The following is a 15,220-nucleotide window of genomic DNA, read 5'->3' as shown; positions in this document are numbered from 1 at the left end:
CCATCCCAGCTCGACCAGACTTGGGTCCCTTCAAAATCCTCGAAGGCCGGGGAAGCAAGTCTTGAGACGAGGAAGAGAGACAGGCAGCAGGCTGCCGCATCCAGTGCTGTTGGCCAGCTCTTTTCTTCGCTCCGTCCCTGGGCCAGTACCCATTGTACCGCAAAGGGTGCGGGCAGCGTCCCAGGTGACTCCTCAGGAACCCGGTTCTCCACCATTCCCAAGACAGTACTCAATTTGGCCGCGCCCGCGCTGGCTCGAGAGGAAAAGGAAGGTTACTAAATCCCAGGAATGGGACGCGGGGCGCATGCGCAGCCAAGGCGGTGGCGTTTAAGAGCTCGCCCGGCGGCGGCAGCCGCTAGGTGGCGCATGCGCCCTGGAGGGTGCGGGCCGGTCTCCGGGAAGAAGGCGGCGGCGGCGGCGGCGGCGGCGGCGGCAGCGGCGGCAGCGGCGGCGGGGAAAGGCGGGGGCGCCGTGGGGGCCGGGCCCGTGTTTACACAGCGGCGGGCGGACGCGGACGCGGAACCCGGCGCGGTGGCGGCAGGATGGTCATGGCGCATTTCGTTGAGAATTTTTGGGTAAGAGAAGGATGTAAATTGCGTGGGTTTTGGGGTGCGAGGCTCTCTGCGCCTGACGTCGGCCTGTGTGCGCTCCGGACGGCGGCGGCGGCGGCGGCGGCGGCGGCTGAGGCTTCGCGGGAAGGGCGAGCGTCCTCGTACCGCCGCCAGCTGGGTCCCGCCTGGATGAAGCCAAGCGGGCGAAGGGCCGCCGGCCGCCGGGTCTCGCAGGCTCGCAGCCCTTGCCGGGGCGAGGGCTGTCAGCGCGGCCCCTCCGTTCGCGGTGGGGGCGCCAAGGGGCCGCTCGCCGCCCGCTCTGGGACAAAGCGCCGGATGGGGCGGGAGACGGGACCCAGCCCCGCCGGAGGCTCTGGGCGCCGGGCGCGCCCCGCCGCTCGGACGCGTACGCCGGCGGGCCCGTGGCGCGGCCGCCTCCCGTGGCGCGCTGCTGGCGAGCGCCGGCCCGAGCCGGGGCGGGGGTGGGGGGGCTCGCTTCCTTCCTGCACCGCAGCCCCCATCTTAGCCCTTTTGCCCCCCACCATTTCCATGCGAAATCCTTTGCGGGCTTGGCCTGGATCAGCACTTCCTCTCGGCCTCGCAGCTCGGCTCTTTGGTCTGCGCCCAGGACTTTGCCTCTGGGCCTGTTCACAAAGCGTATAAAAGTTGAATTTAATGTAACTGGATTCCTTGGGCTTCAGCGCACGAAAGACTTCCCCTTGTGCCCTGTGCTCTTTCCCCTTCCTCATTCTTTCCACACCCCTCCTCTTAACTCAGTATTATTAGGCGGTTCTTTGAGAATGACTTCCCAGGCTCCGTGCGGAGTGTTTTTCTGCAGTTATTGTTTGTTGTAATGGGAAGTGCAGTTCAGCCGTGTTACAGGAAAGTAACATGTTTACTCAGGTATCATGGGTGAATTTCATTTTATGTCCCAACACTTGCAAGTACTACAGTTCCATTTTAGTTAAAATTTGTAAATATCTAAAGGAATAATCTTTCCGTGAGTAAGAGGGGTGTCTTAAATTCTTATGTTTAAGGATCTCGCATAGACTTAGTAATCAGATCAGTTCAGAGTTACTTGTTTTGAACGTTTCTTGTTTTCCGCAAGGGATATAAATAGTAGACAGGTTTTTCTTAAAAAAAAAAAAAGTTTTATTAAGTTACAGTGCACATACAATACAGTGCACTCATTTAAGTGTACAGTTCAGGGGTTTTTCATATGTTCAGTTACATCACCATCAATTTAGAACAATTTCATCACCTGAGAAAGAATCCCCGTATCCGTTAGGAGTCATTACCCCCCAACCCCAACTCACCCCTAGGCAACTTATTAACCAATAAAGTTCTACCTCTACAGATTTGACTCTTGGACATGTCATATAAATGGGATCCTATGTGTTGTCCTTTGTGACTGGCTTCTTTCCTCAGCATGTTTGCAGAGTTCATCCACCGAACGTTCCTTTGTATGTATATACTACATTTTATCGGTTTATCAGTGGTGGACGTCTGGTTGTTCCCACTTTTTTGCTATTTTGAATAATACTGCTATTTTTTGGTACAAGTTTTTGTGTGGAAATATGTCTTCATTTCTTTTGGGAATAGAATTGCTGGGTCCTCTTTAACATTTTGAGGAATTGTCAAACTTTTCCCAAGTGGGTGCCTGTTTTACAGTCTCAGTGTCTGATGTTCCAATTTTTCTACATGCTGGGGAATGCTGTCTTTTTTATTATAGTGGATGGGTTTGAAGTAGTATCTCATTGTGGTTTTGATTTCCAGTTTTCTGGTGCCTAATAATGTTGAACATCTGTTCATGTGCTTGCTTATATATTTTCTTCGAAGGAATATGCATTGACTCACTGCCCATTTTTAGATTCAGTTATTTGTGTTTTTATTATTGAGTTCTAAGAGTTCTTTTTATATTCTGGGTAGTCTTTTATCAGATAAATGGTTTTGTTCATATTTTCTCCTATTTTGTGGACTGTCTTCTTCATTTTCTTGAAGGTGTCCTTTTAAAAAATGTATTTGTTTTTAAAAATTATTTTTAATTGAAGTGTAGTTGACATATTAGCTTCTGGTGTACAACATTCGATAATTACGTGTATCATGAAATGCCCCCCAGTGTAAGTGCTATTACTGCCTTACAGTTTTGCAGTATTATTGACTAGATTTCCTAAGGTGTACTTTCCATCCTTTTGACTTAACTTTATAACTGTTTGTACCTCTTAATCACCTATTTCACCTGTCTCCCACCCCCTCTCTGATGGCTGCCATCAGTTTTTTTCTCTGTATTTTACGAGTGTTTTCTGTTTCTTTTTGTTCATTTGTTTTTTAGATTCCACATATAAGTGAAATCATATGGTATCTTTGTCTGACTTGTTTCACTTAGCATAATGTACTTTAGGTCTATCCATGTCACAAATGGCAAGATTTCATTCTTTTTTATGGCTGAGTAATAGTCCATTTTGTGTATATACCACATTTTCTTTATTCATCTATGGATGGACACGGGTTACTTCCATATCTTTTTTTTTTTTTTTTTTAATTTTTTTTTTTTAATGTTTATTTCTGGGAGAGAGAGAGACAGCATGAGCAGGGGAGGGTCAGAGAGAGAGGGAGTCACAGACTCTGAAACATGCTCCGGGCTCTGCGCTGGCAGTCAGCACAGAGCCCGACGCCGGACTCGAATCCACGAACCGCGAAATCATGACTAAGCGAAAGTCGGACGCTTAACCGACTAAGCCACCCGGGCGCCCCATGATTACTTCCATATCTTGGCTATTGTAAATAATGCCACAGTAAACATAGGAGTTCATATATCATTTTGAATTCGTGTTTTCATTTTCTCAGCTATGCACTCAGAGGTGGAATTACTGGATTGTATGGTATTTGTGTTTTTCATTTTTTGAGGAACTTCCATATTTCCGCAGTGGCTGCACATGAATTTACATTCCCACCAACAGTGTGCATCTGTTCCCTTTTCTCCATGTCTTTGTCAACACTTGTTATTTCTTTTGTTTTTGATAATCTCCACTCCAACTGGTGTAAGGTAGCTTGATATTGCCCTTTGAAGCATTAAAGTTTTTAATTTTGATGAAGTCCAGTTTAATTTATTTGTAATTACTTATGCTTTTATTGTTTTATTTAAGAAGTTTTTCCTTTTCCTCTATGGGTTTTATAGTTTTAGCTCTTACATTGAGGCCTTTGATCCATTTGAGGTCAGTTTTTGTATGTGGTGCCAGAAGGAGGTTGAGCTTCATTCTTTTGCATGTGGATATCTAGTTCCAGTACTATTTGTTGAAAGGCTCTTCTCTTGTAGCTAAATAGTCTTGGCTCCCTTGTCAAAAATCAATTGACTGTCGAAGTATGGGTTTATTTCTTGATTTTCACTTGTATTCCATTGTCCATCCGTACACTAGTCCTACACTGTTTTAATTACTACAGCTTTGCAGTAAGCTTGGAATCAGGAAGTGACTCTTCCATCTTTGGTCTTTATTAAGATTCTTATGCCTATTTTAGGCCCTTTGCATTTTTGCATGAATTTTAGATTTAGCCTATCAATTTAATTAATTAGTTATTTAATTTTAGTTAACACATAAAACATGTCAATGTTAGACTTTAGGTTTTACAATGGCAACTTATAAAACTGTGAGGATCATTTAAAATTGACATCCTGGAATGTTTTGCGTGTTTTTTTGATGGATGAATGTGTTCTTGAAGTTTTCTGACTTAATTCCAAATTGTTCAGTAAGATTTTTTAAAAAATTATAGTTTACTGCAAGTTGTACATTAACATTTTAAAGTTATTTCTTGTTTCTGTTAATTGAGCTTTGAACAGAGCCTTGTCTGATATTTTTGGCAATTATGAATAATGCTTTCTGTAAACATTCTTGTACTGGTTTTTGGGTGCCCCTGTTTGCTCCTCCTAAGGGAGGGACAGGAATAAATTTGGATATCTGAAAGATAGAGGGAATTCGTAGTCCAATTTATGGTTTTGTTTTTGCCTTCATTTCCACTGTTGAATACAAATAGTTAAAAAAGATTGCATTTTATTTTACTTTCAAGCCTGGAATTGGGGCTGAAAGCTCTAAATTGGAACTTCAAAAAGCTCCAAAGGAGGACTAAATGAACTAGGAACAGGAAATAATTCACTTCTGAGAATTTGATAGGTCTAAGACAACTCAAAAATCTACATATTTTGGAGCGCCTGGGTGGCTTAGTCGGTTAAGCGTCCAACTTTCGCTTAGGTCATGATCTCGTGGTTCGTGGGTTCGAGCCCCGCGTCGGGCTCTGTGCTGATTGCCAGCTCAGAGCCTGGACCCTGCGTCAGATTCTGTGTCTCCCTCTCTCTCTGACCCTCCCCTGCTCGCGCTGTCTCTCTCTCTCCTAGAAATAAATAAAACATTAAAAAAAATTAAAAAAAAAATCTACATATTTTAGGATCATTTATAATTTCTTAAAATAGAGAAATTATAATAATTTCACTTTTCTCCCCTAGTATTTAAAGTGGAACTGTCAGAATAAATAAAACTTGTCAACGTGAGGTAATGGGAAACTCTGAAGTTTTAAGTTTCTAATCAAACAACCTATTAATTATTGTTTTCCTTACATATGAAAAGACAAACCTTTTTGTTGTGGCATTTGTTAGAGGAAAGTTTGAATCATTCAAACTATTTTCAAGCTCTTTCGAAAGCAGCACATCCTGCCTTTTTCTTTAAAGTGTAGATTTTCTTAACTAAAACTGTATCCTACATTACGAATTACTTAATTTTTTACTTTGAAGAGAAAAATGTATTTAAAACTTCCGGCAGGACAGGTGTTTTATTGCCGATAAGTCTTTTTTTTTTTTTTTTTTGCCACAAAGTATAGTGCCTTTGATAATCAAGTTGAAAATGTTGTTTTCCATTAAATTGTATAAAATTAATTTTGATAGCAGAAATCCACACCATTGCCTTAATATATAAAAACAATTGTTAGCCCTTCAAAAGATAATGTCAGTTTAAAGAGATATTGCAAATATTATAGTGAAGAAGTGTTTATGTTCCCTACTTCTTTCTCAGAGTAGAGTAAAATTCTTAATACTTTTGAGATTGTCTATGTCACCATTGATTGCTCTATAATAATTTCAATGGCTTTGTGTTTTTATATAAACCTAGATTGTTTAATTCAGGATTTAAATTAAAAATTGTTTTTAATTCAGTATAATTAGCATACAGTGCTATGTTAGTTTCAGGTGTATAGAGTCGTGATTTTAACACTTGTCTACAGGGGTGCCTGGGTGGCTCAGTCAGTTAAGTGTCTGACTTCAGCTCGGGTCATGATCTTGAGGTTTGTGAGTTCAAGCCCTTCATTGGGCTCTGTGCTGACAGCTCAGAGCCTGGAACCTGCTTTAGCTTCTCTGTCTCCCTCTCTCTCAATTCCTATCCCACTTGTGCTCTCTCTCTCAAAAATAAATAAACATTAAAAAACCCAATCCTATATATTACTCAGTGCTCATCATGATAACTGTACTCTTTGATCCCCTTTACCTATTTCATCCATCCTTCCACCCACTTCTCCTTTGGTAACCATCAGTTTGTTCTCTATAATTATGGGTCTGTTTTTGGTTTGTCTCTTTTTTTGTTTTGTTTCTTGAATTCCACATATGAGTGAAATCATATAGTACTTGTCTTTCTTTGACTAACTTATTTCATTTACCATTATACTTACTAGCTCCTTCCATGTTGTTGCAAGTGGCAAGATTTCATTCTTTTTTTTATGGCTGAGTAATATTCCATTGTGTATATATATACTTCATCTTCTTTATCTGTTCATCTATATAGATGGACGTTTGGGGTTCTTTCCATATTTTGGCTGTTGTAAATATTGCTGCAGGGCCCAGGTGATTAAGTGTCCAACTCGCGATTTAGGCTCAGGTCATGATTTCATGGTTCATGAGATTGAGCCCCACCTCAGGCTCTATGTTGACAGCTGGGAATCTGCTTGGGATTCTCTCTATCCCTCTCTCTCTGCCCCTGCCCCACCCTGCTCCTGTGTGTGTGCACATGTGCTCTCTCTCACTCTCTCTCTCTCTCTCTCTAAATAAACTTAAAGCAGTAATGCTGCAGTAAGCGTAGGGGTGCATATGTCTTTTTGAATTAGGTTTTTTATATTCTTTGAGTAAATACCCAGTAGTGGGATTACTGGATCATACAGTAATTCTAATTTTAACTTTGTAAGGAATCTCCATAGTGTTTTCCACAGTGGCTCCACCAGGTTGCATTCCCATCAACAGTGCCTGAGTGTCCCTCATTCTCATCTTTGTCCATGCTTCTTGTGTCTTTTGTTTTTGATTTTCGCCTTCTGACTGGTAAAAGATACCTCATTCTGGTTCTGATTTGCATTTCTCTGATGATGAGTGATGTTGAGCATTTTTTGATGTGCCTGTGGCCATCTGTGTGTCTTCTGGAGAAATGTCTGTTCACGTCTTCTCATTTTTAAATTGGATTGTTTGTGTTTTTTTGGTGTTGAGTTGTATAAGTTTTTTATATATTTTGGGTACTAACCCCCTAATACTATTTTTAAGAATGGATTTCATTAGTGATAATTATTTAAGGGGAAAAATAAAGCAAACCGGATTTAAATACTTTGTAAACCTCACTTTGCATGACATTCTTAATTTCTATAAAATACGAAGCATTCTCCCAAAGATGTCGAGTGTTCTTTAGCATATATCACATTGTAATGAACGAATATTTTTAGTTAGGTGACTTTTTCCAAAGATGGTCTCCAGTCAGCACATCAAAAACGAGATGATTACCTTGGGTGCTTTTATCCTGAAGTATTTTTGTATTTCTTGTCCTTATTTCTTTTATTATTTACCAGTACAGAAGTCTCATTCCATTTATATATTGATTTCACTGGTATTGTCATGCTTGAGCTTTTTTTAAAAAAAATTTTTAATGTTTATTTATTTTGAGAGAGAGACAGAGTGTGAGCAGGGGAGGGACAGAGAGAGAGAGAGGGAGACTCAGAATCTGAAGCAGACTTAGGCTCCAGTTGTCCGCACAGAGCCCACAAACCATGAGATCATGACCTGAGCCGAAGTCGGACTCTCAAGTGACTGAGCCACCCAGGTGCCCCCCATCATGCTTTAGTTTTAGATAAAATTGGAGTGCTTGGTTATACATCCAGAATTTGATCTATCATTACATGGATAAACTAGAAAGATTAAAATGTTTTTTAGGGGCGCCTGGGTGGTTAAGTGTCCGACTTGCGCTTGGGTCATGATCTCGCGGTTCGTGGGTTCGAGCCCCGTGTCGGGCTCTGTGCTGACTGCCACCTCAGAGCCTGGAGCTTGTTTCAGTCTCCCTCTCTCTCTGACCCTCCCCTGCTCACGCTGTCTCTCTCTCTCCTAGAAATAAATAAAACATTTAAAAAAAATGTTTTTTAAAAACCTGGAATTACTATTAATAGGACTTTGAAATGCAAAACATTATATTTTTGCTTGAATTTAATCTCAATTTAGTATCCTAGATGAGAGACTAGCAACAGTACACATACTGACACACGCATATTCTTGGGGGCTATATCCATATGCAAATTTAAATATATATGGTTTTGAAAATTAGTTGAGGTGATTATAGAAACCCAGAGTAAAGACTGTTATTTTTTACTTGAAATATCCAAATATTGTAGTTGGTGATATCTGCTTGGGACATGATCCCATTTGGTGATAAACTGAAATTAAGAAGTGTATGTGTATGCGTAGATTAGTTAACAGATTTGTAAACTTTACATGGTTCAGTATTCAAAAGGTACCAAAAGGAATACAGTATAATTTTTTTTTTCTCAGCCAGCAAGATCTCCACAAAGGCAGTCACTGTTACCAGTTTCTTATGTTGCTTTCCAGAGATGATCTCTATATACACAGGCAAATTATACATACTAAGTTAAAATGTGTTGTATAATTGTTAGCCAGTTAGCCATGCCCAAATTGTTTTCAGCTGCAACAAGCTATGAAAATGCAAACTACAGATTCATCTAACCTGGTTCAAGTAGACTTGAAAGGTAGACATTATAAAATCATAGTATTTTAAATAACATTAAATTTTATTGTGAGGCCCTTAGAATTTTAGGAGGTGGAGTGGTGGCTTGTATTTTTGCCTTAATTATAGGAGAGATTTGAAAGTGAGATATTTACTGATTTAGTCTGCGTAAGTTCAGTTCAGGGGAAAGATTTTAGAACATTGACACGGAAAGGATAAAAATTTACTGTCTGGGTTCTTTTCTAATGGTACACACTAACTCATGGATACTCTAATCCTTTCAGAACTACTTAAATTATTTAGGCAAAGGCATGGGAGAACAGGTATGCTTTTTGCATCCTGCATTTTTGGTTAGCATAAACCCTTTGGAACTGGTTTTTGAGTCCCCTGAGAAATCCATATAGAAATACGGTGCCATGGAGACTTAAAGGGAATAAGAGTTTGGTTTCACTTTACCTAGTGCGGAAAAATGAAAGACTACTAGAGCTGGAAGAATGTTAGTAGCAATTTGGCCACCAGATAAGCATAAATTGGGCAGATGTGGGGGAGAAACAAAAATAGTACAATAGCAACCGAGGCCTATTGGCAAAGTCGCTAAAGAGTATTGCTGAGATGGCCAGATTGAGAGGATTGAATTGAGAAGTGATTAATGAACTGTATGTTGAAGTTGAGGCATACAGGTCCATCATGTGTCAGGCACGAGCTCTTTCATGGAACTGCAGGAGTAGAAGTTATGAAAGATATGACATGCATGTTTGCTTGACTTTAGGGAAAAGATAGGAAGGTACAGTATAAGTAAAGCAAATCAGTGATGTTGGACCTTAAAACTATGAAGTGTTAATTTTTAGTTGGTTGAAACAAGAGCCAGAGCAGATAGTTTTCCTTTTTGGTTATAACCATTATTATGTCATAGGTAAAACAGAGAATACGGAAGAAGGTTAAAATTATGTATAGTTGTTCCCTCTATCATTGAAGATTTTCTTTCTAAATACAACATTCATTGGGCGCCTGGGTGGCTCAGTGTGTTGAGTGTCAGACTTCAGCTCAGGTCATGATCTTACAGCTCATGAGTTTGAGCCTCGCATCTGGCTCGCTGCTCTCAGCGCAGAGCCCACTTCAGGTCTTCTGTCCTCTCCTCTCTGCCCCTTCCATGCTTGCACTGTCTCTTTCAAAAATAAATCTTAAAAAAAAAAAAAAAGAAATATAACATTCACAGTAGGTTCTGCTTTATTCTGTAGGTTGGTATTTTCAAATGATGATACCATCAAACATTTTTCTCATATGATTAAGTATTCTTTGAAAATATTTTGCAATGACTTGCATAGGTTTTCATGGAACGCAGAGGTAATTTTTAAAACTACTCCCCTTTTCAATATTTAGGTTTTTTTCATTTATGAATTGTGAGGACTGGAGATTTAACAACATGAACAAGATGTCAGTTTAAAAATGTCTTTGAGGGGCACCTGGGTGGCTCAGTCGGTTAAGCGTTCAACTTTGGCTCAGGTCATGATCACACAGTTTGTGGGTTCAGGCCCCATGTTGGGCTCTGTGCTGACAGCTAGCTCAGAGCCTGGAGCCTGTTTCAAATTCTGTTTTCCCCTTTCTCTCTGACCCTCCCCTGCTCATGCTGTCTCTATCTCAGAAATAAGTAAAAAATGAAATATTAGGAAAAAAAAAAGAATGCACAGACTGAAGAGTTTTTGAGAAAGCTGAAATTGTTTTATTTTTTCATGTTGAATGTAATGAAAATTCCATTCATTTACAGACTATTACAGATAATTTGAAAATTCTGAAACAAAAAATTATCTCACAACTGTTTGCTTCTATTATTTTTGTTGACTCCCTGTAATATTTATTAGATGGTTTTAAGGATTTAGCTAACTGGAAGAGCTGAGTTATAACTAAAAAGTTTAGGGAGTATATGAAGGGTTAGAAAATAATTTTTTTTACTGTAGTAAGATTTATTTCCTTCAGTCAACCAACAGATGTGTTCGAGAGACTTTTGTACCTGCCCCAAGTAGTTCTGACTGCCGAGCAGTGCTCATTTTACATCTTTAATCACTGTTTTCTGCTTTAAAAACATCTTCCCAGTAGTTGTGTAGAATAGTTCTGATGATCATGTGTGAAAATTTCAATGTATAAATAGAAGGTTGACTAAAAGAGTTTGTAACTTGTGGTTAAATGTGCTATTTACTTATAGAAAAACTGCTTACATAAGAGCTAGAGCAAAAGGAAAATGTAGAGTGGTAGGAAGTGATGATATTTATTTATTACTTTTGAAGCGGTTTGAGGTTAAGAGGAAGGTTAGGCATGTTTTTTGCTATTCACATGATAGCACCTCCTGACCCTTTCATCCCCTTCCACATTTTTTTTTAAATAAAAAGGAACTAGGTAATATCAGCTTTTTAATTCATAGTCTGATTATACACTATACACTATCTGCTGCCTGTTTTCCAGATCTTGGAGTCATCAAAAGTGAGAGATACCCAGGTTTTTTGTTTTTAGATTTTAGTTTATTGTTGCTTTTAAAAGGTTCTTTGAAGGAGAAGTTTCAAACCATTAGCTAAAATCTATGGGACTTCTATAGCTTTGTACTTTTCCACTATTGCTGTTTATGGATCTTAAAACCCACGTGCATTAACAGTTCTAGTTTTTCTTCAAGTGGAAAGATGTTCGATTGTATTTCATATCTTCATAAAAATTTTTTAAAATATAAAGTGATGTTATAAAATCAACCAGAAAAAGATGCCTTTGAGTTTCCAAATTTGGTTTGATGACGTATTCAAACTTTTTAACTTGGAATTTCAAGTATGCCTCGTTTGTAAATTTTAAATTAGACTAGGAAAAAGAAATCTTTTTTTTTTTTTTTTAAATGTTTTATTTATTTCTAGGAGAGAGAGACAGAGACAGCGTGAGCAGGGGAGGGTCAGAGAGAGAGGGAGTCACAGACTGAAACAGGCTCCAGGCTCTGAGCTGGCAGTCAGCACAGAGCCCGATGCGGGGCTCGAACCCACGAACTGCGAGATCATGACCTAAGCGAAAGTCGGACGCTTAACCGACTAAGCCACCCAGGCGCCCCAAGACTAGGAAAAAGAAATCTTAATATTTCCAGTGACTTGGTGACCTTAAGTCAAAAACTATGCATAATGTGATCTCATATTCGTAATAAAAAGTAACATATGGGGGGTGCCTGGGTGGCTCAGTCAGTTAAGCATCTGATTCTTGATTTCTGCTTAGGTCATGATCTCATGGTTCATGGGATCAACCCCTGTGTCAGGGGCTACTTGGCATTCTGTCTCTCCCTCTCTCTCTCTCTCTCTCTCTCTCTCTGCCCCTCCCCCCTTTTGCACACAATCTCTTTTTCTCTGAAAATAAATAAACTTAAAAAAATAAAAAGTTACAAGTTACTATATGTATGGGAAAAGGAATCTGGACTGATAAACTGTTAACTGTAGTCAAAGTAGAGTGGTAAGAAGAGATAATAGGTATTAAGATATTTGTCTTTTTTGGTTCTTTTAGTTTACTTATTTTGAGAGAGAAAGAGAAAGAGCATGAGTTGGGGAGGGGCAAAGAGAGGGAGAGAGAAGTCCAAGCAGACTCCACTCTGTAAGTGCAGATCCCAGTGTGGGGCTTGAACCCACGAACTGTGAGATCATGATCTGAGCCAAAATCAAGAGTCAGTCGCTCAACCCACTGAACCACCCAGGCACCCCAGAAATTTGTGTTTTCTTTTTCTTTTCTTTTTTAATGTTTGTTTGTTTATGAGAAAGAGAGAGCACAAGAGGGTATGAGCAGGGGAGAGGTAGACAGAGAGAGACACAGAATCTCAAGCAGGCTCCAGGCTCTGCGCTGTTAACACAGAACCTGATATGGAGCTGAAACCCAGGAACTGTGAGATCATTACCAGAGCCGAAGTCAAGAGTCAAACTTAACCGACTGAGCCATCCATCTGCCCCAGAAGTTTGTGATTTCTTAAAGAACTTGTATGATTCTGGACTAAACATCTTCAAAGGATGGCAAAACTTTTTTTTCTTCTTTATTTTAAGAATTAATTCAAAGGTTTTTAACACTTGTTTATATCAGATTATAACAAGATTTTGTTTGCCTCAGGACACAGTCATTGGACCCTTATGAATGTGTCACCTCTTTGTAAAGTGCATTGAGACCAGCAGATAAAAAAAGATCCTATGTCATCTCAGTGTAAATCTTCAAAAGAATTGCCTTTTTTGTACCAGTAATAGTGTTAATAGCTACTTTTGTCACTTACTACTGAAAGTTTCTCTGCAAGAATTTATTGATTGAAATGGTAAAAATATTTCAAGCTTTTTGATAGCTTTAATGTGATATCTTTTATATACTGTATGTACACAGTTAAGTATGTTCAGTGCTTTTTGACATGCAACCATCATCACAGTCCATTTAAAACATTTTTATTACATCAGAAAGAAAACCTGTATCTCTTTTCACCTCCTGCTTCACAACCTCCCTTTCCCAGCAACCCACTATATCTTTCTATCTCAGCAGATTTGCTTATTCTAGACATTTCATATAAATGGAATCATACAGTTCATGGTCTCTTGTGTCTGATTTCTTTAAGTAAGGTGTTTATAGTATTCATAAAGTCATATGCATCAGTGTTTTTTTTTTATTGCTGAATTATATGCTGTTATATGGATATACTTTGTCTTTTTCTTCACTAGTTGCTGGACATTTAAGTTGTTCCTTACATTAGGTTGTTTTTGGCGGTCATTGACAGTATATCTGTCAATTTTCAGAATTTTAAAAATTTGCAACTTTTTTTTATTATAGTCTTTTAAAAAACACTCTATTTTATTGTAGGATATACTGTCATTTACATAACCAGTATTATATCTTTTTAAGTTTATTTATTTTGCCAGAGAGGGGCACCTGGAGGAGCCTGTTTCAGATTCTGGGTCTCCCTCTCTCTCTGACCCTCCCCTGCTCACGCTGTCTCTCTCTCTCTCTCTCTCTCTCTCTCTCTCTCCAGAAATAAATAAAACATTCAAAAAATTTTATTTTGCCAGAGAGAGAGCACGTGAGCACGCGTGAGCAGGGGAGAGGCTTTTTTCCTTTGATAGTATATCTGCCAATTTTAAGAAATTGAAAAATTTGCAATTTTTTATTGTCTTTTAAAAAACACTGAATTTTATTGTAGGATATACTGTCATTTACTTAACCAGTATTATGTCTTTTTAAGTTTTAGTTGTTTTGCCCCAGAGAGAGTGCATGCATGCATGAGCAGGGGAGGGGCAGAGAGGAGAGAGAGAATCCCACGCCGGCTCTGCGCTTTCAGTGCATAGGGGACGTGGGGCTCAGTCTCATGAAACATGATATCATGACTTGAGCCAAAGTCAAGAGTCGGACACTTAACTGACTGAGCCACCCAGGTGCCCCTACTTAACCAGTAATATTAATGGATGTCTTTGAGTTTTTTCTGTTTTTTCACCATTATAAATAGTACTTCAGTAAATATTTTTCCACATTTATCTGTCTTTGTACGTGTATTTCTGTAGTATAGATTCCTAAAAGTAGAATTGCTGGATCAAAGGACATGAAAATTTACAGTTTTAGTAAACTGTTGAAGACCAGAAGACATCTTTAGTCATAATTCTATTTGATAATCGAAGTCTCTTGTCAAGTTTTTTGTACATTCACGTATTTGTAGTTAAGGAAAAGCAAGTTCTGCTTGCTTGAGTTAACAGGTTTTGTTAAGAAAAAAAAAATTTCTGTGTTGAAAATAAGAGGAACATATCTATTTCATGGTCTGAGGTGATAAAATGGATATACAATTCAGAAATACTTCTTGTTATTTTACTTTTCTTTCAGTTAGAGACATCTACTAAAAACATCGGTGGCTACTATAAAAGTTACAGATTCTGCATGGAGGTACTTCTGGTTAAAAAAAATTATTGGGTAATCTCAAATGGTGCAGAATTTTAATGAGTTACAGTTATCAGTTTCAAGAGTGGTCTCTCCCCATTTCACCACAGTTTTCAGTGTTTTGTGCAGGTGAAGACACTGAAGCCAAATGGGCCTAGATCTGAGCTCTATTGCTCTGTCTTAGACACTTTGAATTTTTTTTTTTTTAGAAAAAGTGTATATGTATATAAGTGTATGTGTGGAGAGAGAGCACACTAGCGCCATTTGAAGTTGTAAAATTTTTGCTTAGTTTGTGTTAAAGTTCATGAGTGGTAAATATTTGTGTTAATAGGTTTGTGAATTGTTAAAGAACAGCGCCTGGAGTTAGACTCACAATTTTTTGACCTCAATAAATGAATAATCCCTAAAGAAGAAGAAATGACAAATGGATTTGTAATCATGTAGGATGTTTATATTTAGTCATTAGTGCCTTTTGAGGCAGTCTTCTTCTGTATCACATCCTTATTAGAGTGAATTTTCCTCTTCTTTCCAAGTGAAGACCTGAAGGATGGAATAGTTAGTACTGTTTTCTAAGGTATATTACTGATACTATATTAATATTGTTATATTGTGTATTAAATAGATTTGTAGTCATCAATTCCTCTATTGGGAATTTTAACTAGTATGCTATTTGGATATCTGAAGTTCCCAAATGAAGAGCTTACTCTTTTTTTTTTTTTTTTTTTTTAAATGTTTTATTTATTT

General features: G+C 38.8%; 1 protein-coding gene across 1 annotated transcript in view; it reads left to right on the top strand.

Annotated features, from left to right (window-relative positions):
* Positions 1 to 465: 465 nt before the first annotated feature.
* Positions 466 to 15,220, top strand: part of FCHO2 (FCH and mu domain containing endocytic adaptor 2) — a 120,991-nt gene continuing 106,236 nt past the window's right edge. Inside the window, exon 1 of the mRNA XM_039242073.1 lies at positions 466 to 575. Within this exon, the coding sequence (XP_039098004.1) occupies positions 543 to 575 (33 nt within the window). The 5' untranslated portion in view covers positions 466 to 542. The remainder of the gene's footprint in view (positions 576 to 15,220) is intronic.

The sequence above is a fragment of the Hyaena hyaena genome, unplaced genomic scaffold (genome assembly GCF_003009895.1).
Source record: "Hyaena hyaena isolate Hyena2069 unplaced genomic scaffold, ASM300989v1 scaffold_205, whole genome shotgun sequence".
Lineage (NCBI taxonomy): Eukaryota > Metazoa > Chordata > Mammalia > Carnivora > Hyaenidae > Hyaena > Hyaena hyaena.
This window is presented reverse-complemented; position numbering and strand designations above follow the sequence as displayed.